The sequence below is a fragment of the Cynocephalus volans genome, chromosome 7, assembly GCF_027409185.1.
Source record: "Cynocephalus volans isolate mCynVol1 chromosome 7, mCynVol1.pri, whole genome shotgun sequence".
NCBI lineage: Eukaryota > Metazoa > Chordata > Mammalia > Dermoptera > Cynocephalidae > Cynocephalus > Cynocephalus volans.
The window spans coordinates 59,669,926-59,683,446 of NC_084466.1; the positions used below are offsets into that span (position 1 = coordinate 59,669,926).

The following is a 13,521-nucleotide window of genomic DNA, read 5'->3' on the forward strand; positions in this document are numbered from 1 at the left end:
CAACTGAGCTAACCAACCAGCCTACATAACATCTATTGTAATTTTCAAAATGAAACTATCATTCAATTCTGAATTAGATAACTCTATTACTAAATAAGTCTTATTTCTGTTATAGCTGACCTTTAAACTGGAGACATAAAGTCATACACTTCCAGGAAAATGTTTGGTTTGGGGAAAGTTCAGATATTGCACTGCATAGTGTAACCAAACATTTTTGTTATTCTTGAGATGTGCGATACTATAATTCTGTTTATTTGTAACTTAATAACTATATATATATTCACTTAATAAATATTTATTCAGTTACATAAAAACAAACAGATAATTCCTGATAGTTTAAAAGAATTCCATTTGTTATCAAATAGTTTCAATTACCAGTATAGTTTAGTATACAGGAGTGTGAGCATAAACAAACATTGTGATTGCCTATTGTGCACCGATTACTATGCAAAGATGCATAATATAGTCAGAGAAGTCATGGGGAAGAGGAGAGGTACATGGATAAAACACAAATAGGTGTTAATTTTTGCAGCAGTCAAAAACAGTTATCAAAGTCATGAGTAAAAGTCCTTTTTAAAGTTCTGTTGTGAAAAATAAACAATGTAGGCCACAAATCTTGACCATAGTAAAAACATGACCTTTGATTTCTATAATATATGAGATATTCAAATAAAATTTAAGAAACTCAAACACTAAAGTATTTACTATTAGGTACCAATAACTGTAATCAAACAGGAGTTTAATGCAAAGAGAGAGGAAACTAATGTTTAGAATAGTAAAAGAAATAGACCATAATTAATTAGTTTCTTAAATATTGTTATGGATAGTGACCTACATTCAGTCTGTTGCTGTAATAGATCTGTTGCACTTAATATCATGTTTATTTTTAAATACATTTGTTTTAGCTTAATTAAATTAATATATGTATAACTGCTTCAAAAGGATTTGAGGTTGCTAGTCTACTTCGGTTTGAGATTTTTCAAAATGTTCCATAAGCTTTTTATTTTTACTTTTTTTTCCCCATAAGCTTTTTATTTTTACTTTTTTTCCCCCATAAGCTTTTAAGAATCTAAGAGAAATATGTATTATTCATTCACATATCTATTTCTGTTTTAAGGAAAGTCACAAAAATAATCATATAAAATAATAATTACTAATCAAGTATCAATGGAATAGTTTGTAGGAATTTAGCCTGTTAATTAGCTCTTTGTGGAGCAACACATGGGCAGAAATCTACATTTCTTTTTGTTGGATAAGAATGAAATGCAAACTGAGGAGTTTTGTTCTGAAGATTAAAATAAATAAATTGCAAATAAATCCTTTTATTGCATGCTTGAGTACCCAAGGGTATGCAGCCTTCCTCATTCTTCACATTAGTTCCAGGCGGCAACTAGATTAGGTGATGATGAGGCATTTCTGGAGTTGCTGGGTTTCCTTTCACTTTGGTGGCCTATTCCTATATTTCTGTCCAGTGCAGGGTTGGGTCTACTTATCATGACTGCTCAATTTGCATTATCTGGAAATAAGGAAGTTAGTAAAAACACTCTATCAGATGCATAATTTTCCTTATCTTCTATAGAGGTCTTGGCCTTTTAATAATCTACTGTACTTTAGATCCTCAAGGTTTTTGTTTTCTATGTAGCAAGTAGAGATGCTGACAAAAATGGTAGTAATTGTGAGAAGAGATGCAAAGTTTCTACCAGAAATTGGTTAATGCTTAAGGTTAAAAAAAATAAAGTTGATTGTATTCGCATGTTGCAATGTTAGTAACCTGTACATTTAAATGCTGACAGAAAAAAAGGTACGTTTTTACTTTTTCACTACCTGCATTGATAGATTTGTCTTTTTCTCAGTCCAAAAATTATTATAGCTATTTAAGCAACTATATTTGACTCGTTGGGCCAGAAATTTTCCCAACTGTGGCATTTAGAACTAAGTTTTTACCTGAAGGTGTACTCCTAAGAGGTAAGGTCAATTCAAGTGGTACCTGCATATGTCTGTCATCTTCTTGTCCAATCATGTTTCTCCATTCCATGAGTGATCGCTGCAGACGTTCAAGTCCGGTTTCCCAAAGCCTGACACAACCTCCCATATCAACAGTAACAACACCGCTTTTGTCCCACTCAGCCAGCAGCGCATCTGTGTCAGAAATAGTAGATAGCCATGCGGTATATGGAGAGAGAGATTCTGATCTGAAAAAGGAATCCAAAATGAAGATGAGAAACCATAAAAATAAAGTGAGGAGAAAGATACTTTACAATTAAAAAGTGTGTTTACAATATTATTCATTCTTTTATAGCTGCTTTTACCTATCTCCCAGCATAGGAAGGTTATGAGGATACGTGTTATGAGCAAAAATGAGGCATAAGAACACACTGGAGTTTGTAAACACAAGGCAGGACAATAGTGTATATAAAAAACAAAGACTATTTTAAGAAAGGTACTTTTATAATTAATCATAGTATTTAACCTGTTGGTGGTACAGGTAACGAAGCTTGTTTAAACTGATTTAGATTCACTCAAGTTGCAATAAAGAATTTGTTATGGACTGAATGTCTGTGTCCCTTCAAATTCACATGTTGAAACCCTACTGCCAGTGTAGTGATATTAGGAGATGGGGTCTTTGGGAGGTAATTAGATTTAGATGAGGTCATGAGGGTAAAGCCCCCATGATGGGATTAGTGCCCTTATAAGAAGAGACCAGACAGATTCCCCTTGGGCACGCATGCCAGTGCAAGGATACAGCAAGAAGGCAGTGTCTGCAAGACAGCCCTCATCAGGAACCAAACTGGCACCTTGATCTTGACTTTTTCAGCCTCCAAACTGTGAGAAAGAAATATTTGTCTTTAAGCCACCCAGCCTACAGTATTCTGTTACAGCAGCCTGAACTAAGACTCTAACAGTAAGTACATGAAAATATAAGATACTAACAGAACCCTCTGTAAGATACAAAAATAGACAGTAATTTACTGATTATTTACATTTTCCTGTATTTGTGGACCTCACATGACACTAGCTTTCACCATCAGGAAGAAAGGAACTCTACACCAAGTCATACCTCACACAACTGCAGCAGTAGACTCACTCTTTAGGGTTCTAATGTCAGTGCTGAAACTAATGTCTTGTTTATGCATTTCAACTGCATTTGTATTTGGTATTTTGTCTTTTCTGACTTAGAAAGTTACATGAATCTGTAACATTAAACTTATATATTTCTTATATACTTCACACATATTTCCTTTATTATATATTTCTGAGATATGCGCACATATGTATATATAAAATAAGTTCTAGGAATGCAACTGTTGTTCGTAAGAGTGAACATACTTCCTTTATCTGAGCATAGCTCTTACTGTACAAAAGTGACACAGTCTATAAATTCCAATTGCCAGCATTAGCTCTCTAAATGCATCTGATGACATAATTATTTATTTCTGCATGAAATAAATGGTCTAAAGGGATGTTTTGATCAGATAAGAAAAACATAACAAACTATCAATGTAGATTTGGGAAAACCACAAAATCATTATATATTAGGTAAATTCATACTAAAGAATAAATCAGACTATTTTGATCTTTTTTTCAGTCTGTCTTAGTTGATTCTAAACAGAGTGACAAGGGCAGTTACTCTCAAACACAGAAGTCTTAGAAAATGTTTACATGAAGAGGAAGAGAACAGTAGGATGGGACCATGTGTTTAAGAACTAGTTTACAGGACTCCCAGAAGGACTCAAAGGTAACATTTGATACAATAAGGGATTTATTTCATGGTGCTCTTTCCAAAAAATATTTGCTTTAGGAAAAAAAAAATTAGTAGTTACAGATGGTTAAGTAAAAAGCTAATCAAGAATAATGAAATTTATCCATATGAAACTATGACGTTTGAAATTCTGCCAAGAACGCTCAATGGTATGATCTATTGAACACTGTATCTTCTGGTTGCCCCTATTTAATGCTCCAATGCAAAACTTTAAATTTACAGGGGCAATTTTTTCAATATGTCAAAAAAAAAAGTACTGAAGAAATGACATATTTGCTAAAATTTGCACACCAGGTTTAGAATCTCTTCTTCACTTAAAAAAAAAATGTGTGTTCCCCTTATACATACATAATAACAAAGCTTTAAATTAACACATAGAATCATAATAGAGTGAAGCCTAGATTTATATACAGCCACATACAAGAACGAGGCATTATCGTTCTACAAATGCAAATAATACAAAAATTCGAAGAAAAATACGTAAGGGCAAAAATGATGTATTCACCTTGGCCCTGCAGTTACATGTAGTTTTATTGTATTTTCTACTACTTGAAATTAGCCATCAAATGGAAAATTCCTGATATCTAGCAGAATGCTAAATTTAAGCAACTAGTAAAAAATGTTAAATCCACATGGGTCATTCCTTTGAATTATATATATGCCAAAAATAACAATAGTTAATCTCAAGAGAAACTCAAGATATACTGACAATAAAACAGACTCTAAATCACATGGCACTTGAAATGTAGCAAGTCCAATTTGAGATGTGCTGTTAGTGTAAAATACATACTGAATTTCAAAGACTTAAAAGAAAAAAGGAATACAAACTATCTCATTAAAATTTTTATATTGAGCACATGTCAAAATGATAATATTTTGGATACACTGGGTTAAATAAAATATATTACTAAAATTAATTTCATCTGTTCTTTTCACTTTTTTAATATGGCTACTAAGAAATATAAAATTACATATATGGCTTGCATTATATTTCCATTGGACAGTGCAGCTCTACATGAATGAATTATGGTGACCAGCTGGTGCTTGGCTGTACACACAGCTCTTTTTCCAGATGTTTTTTCCCTGGCAAGTATAACATGTGGTTCATACAGAAAGTTAAAAGAGAGAAACACTGAAATAAAAAGCTAGTGAGGGAGAAATTAAGAGAAATATTGGGGAAAATTATCAATGCTTTAGCAATGTTAAAAAAAAAAAAAAAGGTGTTCTTTGCTTTTGTTACTTGAACTAATAGTATATTTTACAATGAAGATGTAATAAGGTATTTCCTCAAATGACTAAAAGCCACTTTCCATTAAACCAACACATTAAGATGTTCTAAGAAGTCCTACTTACATATGTGTTAGAACAAGTAAATCTATTTCTTTGAATAATGATTTCATTTTTTCATATTTTTTGAATCTGATTAAAGGGTCCTAAGAAATGGTCCTATGTTTCTGAATTATTTTCTACCATCATGCTGAGCTAGTTTCTTCTGGGGACTGGAGGAGTGGGAAGAAAGGTGGCCTGGTGACATTTTGAGTGAGTGACAGGTCCAGTGTCCCTGACCTTGCTCTGACATTGGATTGCTCTCCAGGCTCCCCTGCTTGAGATTTCAGGCAAGGCTTTAACCTCTGTGTTGTGAGGGTTCAGCTGCACGTGAGGGAGTATATGAGAGGAGGGGATGTGATCTCTACCTAGGTCAAAGTAGAGGAAAATGATTAGAAGAAGGAGACTTTGACCTGGGGGGCAAAGACAAGGAAAGAAAAGGAACCTAAGCTAGTAGACCAAACCAGATGCAGCTTAGGATGAGAGAGGGAGGCAAGGCATAGATGCACCCAGAAAGGGTAGAGACTGGGCATTACTGTTTCTGGTTTCCTATCCTGAGACTAGCTAGTTTAAATAATTCACTGGACAATAATAAAAGCAGTGAGTAGTAATGAGTTCCACTCAACATCTCCAGAATCCTTTGATTACTATACTGCCTTCATGACTGCAGGTGCTCAGCAACATATTTAAAAACAATATCAAACAAATGCTATTTAAATTCATTTGACATTTTGGACAGTTACTTCAGAAAACTAATATATAAAGTTAATAATTACTACAACTTCGCAATACTGAAAATGTTACTTCAGATACAGAAAAGGTTATTATTAGGGCAGATCAAACAAAAGAGAACGAAGGCTTGAAACCTGTCAAACTTATACCTATGTAACACTTGAATATTTTTTCCAAAATGAAAATATAAATGCCAGTAAAGAATGTGGAAGAACAGTAAGATATAAACCAACTGTAACTTGGGGGGGGGGGAGAGTTTGCTATTTAAGGAAACCAAAGCCCACATTTATTCAGAGTACTTGGTAAAAATTCACTCATTTTTTATGACATACCAAACTAAGAACAAAGGTGAAACGGATTACCTGGGAATAGGGATAAATCGAAGTTTCTTTGACTGAAGATCCGTGACTTCTATATAATCAGCTGTTTGTGGAGGAATAACATCTGCAAACAAGTCATGACATGAACCAAGTATTAATTATTGCATGATAACAAAATAGGACCACAAGAATTCTTGAATTCTGCTAACGATGAAATGAGTTATCAGTAGCCTAGGGTAAAACTCTAGGGGCTCACTTGACAAGGTTCGGGGTCAAGTCCCGCCCTCACTGCAAGACTCAGATTTGTTTCCCTCAGGGAAACACAAAGATTGTCAAATAGAAGCAAATTAGGCTGTGATTCTTTACTGTCAGAAAGTAACCTAAGTTCTTTTCATTGTTTTTGATAGCCTTCTAAGGTGAGTCAATGTTTTAGCACTCATAGTTTATGTGAAAATATTTCATCATCTGAATTCTGTTTTTCCATCTGAGGAAGTCACAATGCTTAGCAGGAGACAGTATAATGTGGTGGAATCAGCACCCACAATGTACTCAGGCTGACCTGGTGTGAAGTTCTTCTCTGACATTTCCTAGTGGTGTTACGTTGGTCAAGTTATTTGCCTCTCTGAGGCCTGCTTTCCTTATTTGTAAAATGGGGATAACAATAGCATCTGAGCATCATAAGCAGTATTTTGAAGATTAACTGACATTAGCGAATGCAAAGCAACTAATTAGTAGCACACAATATCTGTCATTATTAGGGTCCTGCAAGACAGAAAATGGCGAGGAGAGGATGGGGAGTGGGGTGAGGACTCTGGATCACAAAGAATATGAAAAGTTGGGAAAAGGAAAGGGTAAAGAGTTATGGGGGCCAGAGACCCTAACTCCAATTCTGGAGTTGGTTTCCCAGCAAATTCCAGGGCTTTACTTCTTTTCCATAGCCCTGAGTATTGTCATCATCCCCCAAATCATTATCTGCCTCCACTGTGCATCAGAAACTGCTTAGTCTTTATACACAGTATTTTTAATACTGACAACAAAGACTTATGCTTCCTGATGACAGATGAGGAAGACAAGGCTTATAAAGGTAATGTAACAATGACTTATTGAGGTAACACAGCTGGAGTGTGATAGAGATGGCTTTCAAACCAGGCCTTTCTGGCTCTAAAGTCTGGTCATCACTCCACAAAACTCCTACCTAGCTGGCCGTAGGGCAATAGCTATGGTAAAGTAGCCCCAATTTTACAAAATCTTGGCCACTAAGTTCTCTTAGAAAACAAAAATCTCCCCAACATAGAACTCATGCTTTTAAAGATTCTTGCTTATGTGTGTATGTATTTATCCATCTATTTTTTATTATAACTTCTGATTAGAATGAGATATCCAGGATGCCCACATTGAATTTATTGAGTGTAATTTACAAAAGATAAGAACCTTGGCATTTTTATTTCATAAAATAAAGGTTTGAAGGTTTTTTAATAGGGCATCTGAGAGACTCAATATACTTGTATTTGTTCCACAAATGTGTTTGAGTTTACTTTGCATTAGGCATCATATGAAGCACTGGGGATATAGAGAGGAAAGAGATGTGGAGATGTGGTCCCCGCCTTTGAGAAGCTCACAGAATTAGAAAAAAGTTTCTTCTTTTTTTTTTTTAAAAAAACATTGTGGGGCTTTGGGAACTTGGACAAGATTCCAGAGTGGGAATCACCATCCTAGGGCAGGGTATAAGCTGAAGAGCTAAGCAAGGGGTGGTCTCAGGGGCAAAGGGCTGAGGAGGAAGGGAAGATAAAGTCCAAGGTAGGAGCAGGTAAGAAAAGAGAGTTGCTATACCAGTCTGACCACCCAGGCAGATTGGCTGTCCCCAGATGGCCATTTGTAGAAAACAAACATGCTTATCATAAGTCATGCACTGTCTGTATTGGAAATGCTGCCTGGGATGTAAGGTCAATCTTGGATAAAGTTTTGCATCACATATCATTTTTGACAAATCCTGCTGTTAGGACCTAACTGAAGTAGGTTGAATTATTTATAGACCAGGGTTCTTTGCCAAAAATAACCAGTATTGAAGCTGTTGGGATGACTAAAGCTGCCTTGCTAACAAACTTACATTTTGGCTGTGCTCTTTTTTTCCCAAATATGTAAGTAGTAGTATTAAGTTGAGCTACTGCCATTGACACTTTTAGATTGCCTGTGAGCACAAAAAGTAAGCCAGCTTATGTTAAAATATCTTTTTTCTACATCTTCCTTTTCTTTCATTGTGCAATTAATTCCATGGCATAAAGAAGATAAGAAAATGTAATAATGGCTATGTCTACTATTTCAAAAATGAAAAGGAAGAATTCTACTCCTGGTATTAAACAATATCTTCATGTATCAGGAATGGGACTTTGTGGCTACAAAACACTTAGGGGAATGTTAAGGGTGGTGGTGGTAGTGGTAGTAGCAGTAAGCACTTAAAAATAATCAAAATTGATGCTTGCTGATTTGAAAATAAATCGGCTTAGAAGACAAGAATAAAGAGCCTATGGCTGTCCTTGAACAGAATACATGATTAAACGAAGGGAATAGAAACTGTGGCCAGGTTTCCCTCCAAACTTAGCTAAGGCCTTGTCCATCCATTTTAAATGTTTCAACACTGTAGAGAGGATGGAGGCTCAGTAAATTTCCATCACATTTATAATCCAGGTGGATTTCAGAGATAGGTATAAACTGTGTTTAGGGATTAATTCACTGACCATCAAAGGGCAGTCACTGAGGCAGTGTTTATTGCATAGTCCCATAAACAGTGGGGACAGTTTACATGCACAGTGCCAAGGTTAGAAGGAGGTATAAAAACTGTCAGGCAAAACAACCAAGAAGTTTTTCAGAGAGAAAATGAAATTATATTAAAATATTCACTTCTTCTTGAAATGTAATTTGATATACACCTGTTAACCACCAGTTTAATTCACTTCTGTCTGTGTTCGTAGATTAAAAGAGTGATGTGTGCCCTGCAATTTTGCCAATACCAGCCTGCTCCTTCACTATAAATTACTGCTTTTCCTTGTCATATTCAGGGTTGAGCCCCATCTCCCACTTCTATTGCAAAACTTTGTTGCGGTAGTTCCTACACCAATCAAGATGTTCCTGAATAAAGTTTGCTTTACTATTCTTTAACAAATATCATTTTTTCTTTAACAATAAATCTCACAAACATGATGTTGTACAAAAAAAATGCCACGTTAGAGAAGAATAAATACAGTATAGTACCATTTATACAAAGTTTAAAACATACAAAATAATGCCATATATTACTTTGTGAATGATAAATACCAAACTCAAATCAGGACAGAGATGACTTCTGGTTTATCAAAAGTAGAGGGGAGGAGAACACAGGGGTCTGACCCTTCTAGTAATGATTTACCAATACGGGTGCTGGATGCAAAGATGTTTACTATATTTTTCTTTAAACTTTTGTAGGCCTGAAATATTTTGTAAAAAAATCAAAATTCACATAGAAACATAAACACACTTTTCCCTTCCCTAAACAGGAAGTGCTATGAAAGAGTATGACAAGGACATCTAATTTAGATTTGGACAAGGCCTTATAAGGAAGTGACATTTAAACTGAGACCTGGAGGATAAGAAGACACTGGTAGTTTGCAGGGAGGGGTACAGCAGAAAGTTGGAAAGAAACTTTGAGAATTCAAGTTGTGAAAGAAAGCCAAAGAGATATGTAATGGACAAATCATGCTAGATCTTTTATAGGCCAAGCTGAAATTTCTAAACTTTATCTTAAGAACATCATGACTTGAATAATGTTTTAAAAATATTACCTTCTGACCAAAAAATTTTGAAAATGAAGAACAAAGTGGGAGAATTTGTAACATTTGATTTCAAGACTTACTGTAAATCATAAGCTATAACGTAATCAAGAGTGTGGTATTAGTAAAGAAACAGACACACAGATCAATGGAACACAATAGAGAATCCAGAAATACATCCACTCATATGCAGGCAGTTGATTTTCAGTAGAGATCCAAAAGTAATTCAACAGAGAAAGGACAATCTTTTCAGCAAATGGTGCTGGAACAATTGAATATCTCCATGGTGTGGGAAAGAAGAGCCTCAATCCATACCTTGCACCAGGTAAAAAGATAACTCAAAATGGATCATAAATCTAAATGTAAAATCTAAAACTATAAAACTTCTGGAAGAAAACATAGGAGATTTGCACTATTTTAATCAAAATAGGAGAAAATGTTTGCAAAGTATATATCTGACACTGGACTTGTATTTAAAATATATAAAGAACACTTGAAACTCATTAATAAGAAAACAAATAACCCAATTAAAAAATGGGCAAAAGGTCTGAAAAGACATTTCAGTAAAGAAAGTACACACGAAAAAAAATGCTCAATATCATCAGGCACTAGGGAAAATGCAAATTAAAATCATAATGAGATATCAGGATACACCTGTTAGAATGGTGAAAAACTGACAACACCAAGTACTGGCAAGGATGCAACTGGAACTCTAACTCATTGCTGATAGGAATGCAAAATGGTATTGCCACTTTGGAAAACAGTTTGGCATTTTTATCATATGATGCAAAAATGCCATTCCTAGGTATTTACCCAAGTGAAGCAAAAACTTATGTTCACTTAAAAACCTGTGCACAAACGTTCATAGTGGCCTTATTCATTATAGTCCAAAACTGAAAACAATCCATATATCTATCAACTGTGAATGGACAAACTGTGGTACATCCATACAAAAGACTATCGATAGACAATAAAAAGGAACAATCTGTTGGTACACACAAGAAGCCAGATTCAAAAGATTATATACAATATGATTCCACTTATATAATATTCTGGTAAAGGAAAAGCTATAAGGACAGAAAGTAGATCAGTGGTGGGTTGTGGATGGGTGAAGGGGTTGACCACAAAGTGACATGGGGGAGGTTTTTGGGTGATGAAACTTTTCTGTATCAATTGCAGTGGTGGTTACACAGCTGTTCGTGTTTGTCAAACTCACAGAACTATACACTAAAAAGTGTGAATTTTACTGAATATAAACTGGACCTTACTAAAAACAAATGTATACTTTAAAAATATCACTTTGTCTGATGTGTGGAGGATAGGTAGGAGGGGAAAAAAGTGGAAGGGGTAATACTGTCAGGAGACTAAGGCAATATTCCAATGCAAGATGGCGGTGCTTCGGATGGGATGTTGGCAACAGAACTGGAGACAACTGGGTGGATACAAGATATATTAGCAAGATTATATCAGAAGGAAATGGTGATTGATGATGGATTAGATGTGGAGGATGAGGAAGAAGCGGTATCAAGGTGAGCCCCAGATTCCTGGGTAGATAAAGGTGCACTAAGTTCTGGTATGGAACTTCTTATAATTCCTAGAATGCTCTGTCAAGCCCCTGTATCTTTTACATGGGGCTCCCTTTTCCTGGAACAATTCTTTCATTTGATTAACTCCCACCCATCTTTCAAGAGTCAACACATAATTACCAGTATGCATTGTAAGCATCTCCTTTGTGAAGGATACTCCTAAGTATCACCCTGTGACTGTTCCTTCCACAGCACTTATTATACTGTGCTGCAGTTGTCGGTTTATTCCCCTGCCTCTTCTACCATAAAAAACGTTCTAAGGAAATGGTGATTTATTTCCCACGGGTTTCAGTTCAGAAGGAACTAATTCTAAATATTATATAACCAAATCTTTTCAAATCCTGTAAGAGATTATTATAATACATTTAGCATTATATTTATGAAATGCACTCTAATATAATGAATGTGACACAGGATATCATATGCAGTGGATTGAACTGTGTCCCCCCAAAGTTTAATGTGTTTGGAGGCTTGGTCCCTACTGTGACAGTGTTAAGAGGGTGGGAAATGCTATTATGGTAATTGAAAGGTGGGGCCTTGAAGAGGTGATTAAGTTGATGGTTTAATGGTGGTCACAGGCATTGTCCCGAGGGTTTTAAAAGAAGAGTACATGAGAAGTTCTTTCTCTGCTTTTGCCATCTTGCAATGTGATACCCTGTGTCTCCAAGGAAGGCTTTTACCAGATGTGTTCCCTGGACTTTGGACTTCCCAGCCTCAGAAACTGTAAGCAATAATTTTGTTTTCATATAAATCACCCAGTTGCAGGTATTTTGTTATAAACAACAAAAATGGACTAATACCACTATGATGCAAATAATGATAGTTGATAATAAAAATTTTTCATAATTATCTATTGTGATGCATGCCAGTGTAGTTCAATAAGAATAGCTCTAGACTTGGGATTGAAAGACCTTGGTGCAAATCTGGGCTTTGCTGGCCACTGGTAGGGTGATCTTGCCAGTTATTTTACCTCTTTGTGTCAGAATTTCCTCATATATAGATTAAAGAGCATGCTAACAACAGGATGAAGTTTAAAGGATAGGTGAATTTATACAAGGAGAAGTAAGTGATCAGCACAGAACTTGGATATGTTATGCAGTAATGAATATAAGCTGACACTGAGAGCACTAAGTGAATCAATCTTCATAATAAGTCTCTGGCCTTCAGTCTCAGGAGTTTAAGACAAACGTCAGGCCCGTTTCTATGCCTAATATCCTGATCATTTTTTAAAGGTTCCTTGAAAGCGTGTTCTAAGATACTGTATAGATCATAATGTGAGTGAAGATGAGTCCTAACAGCAGTGGCTACAACCACACTGTGTGAATATGAATGAGAACCTTCTGAACACACACATATCTTTTTAGTTACTTCTAGACCTGTCAGAATGATCCATATTTAAAATATCCAAGTATAAAATGATAATGAAAAATTAAATATCCCCAACCAAAAGCAAGTGACCTCTAGCCACCTTGGTAAATTAGGAATTGGTAAATTTCTTACCTTTGGGGTAGACATCTTTTAGAGGGACTTCTCCTGGGGGCAAAATCCTGACTACCTGATTAGTATCTAAAAGAGTCACACAATTGCTCTGCTTTGGAGTCCCATTTTTCTTCTTTCCCCCATAGAATGCTGTATCAGTAACACTTGGTTTATGCAAAGATGATGGCCTCTTCCAAGAATAAACTTCACTGGGTGACTGAAAAGAAAAAAAGAAAGATTAAAGTAGTGGATTATCACATACTACATTCACCACAACTTTAATAATGCAACCCTTAAGCAGATACAGTGGTAAACTTATGTTTCACAAGTATAAGAAAATCAAATTATTCCTCAACCTTTTTGAATTTGGTACAGAAGATAGCTGCTTCATCAATTATCATAATTTTCAGACAAGTGTGAAACATACAAGTTAAATTTAAGTCCTTCACCTACCATAAATTTATTTTTGTGAATGGCATTAGGCAGGAATCCATATTCAACCTTTTCTCATACAG

At 35.4% G+C, this 13,521-nt stretch overlaps 1 protein-coding gene across 6 annotated transcripts in view; it reads right to left on the reverse strand.

Moving 5' to 3' along the window:
• VWA8 (von Willebrand factor A domain containing 8) overlaps positions 1-13,521 on the reverse strand; it is a 427,373-nt gene that overhangs the window by 121,236 nt on the left and 292,616 nt on the right. For all 6 annotated transcript variants that reach the window (XR_010024043.1, XM_063102173.1, XM_063102175.1 and 3 more), the window contains 3 exons: positions 13,028-13,223; positions 6,181-6,262; positions 1,988-2,192 (listed from right to left, as the gene is read on the reverse strand). Coding sequence is in view for 5 of the 6 variants with exons in the window: in XM_063102173.1 (XP_062958243.1) it covers positions 1,988-2,192; positions 6,181-6,262; positions 13,028-13,223 (483 nt within the window). In the remaining variant the exon portion in view is untranslated. The remainder of the gene's footprint in view (positions 1-1,987; positions 2,193-6,180; positions 6,263-13,027; positions 13,224-13,521) is intronic.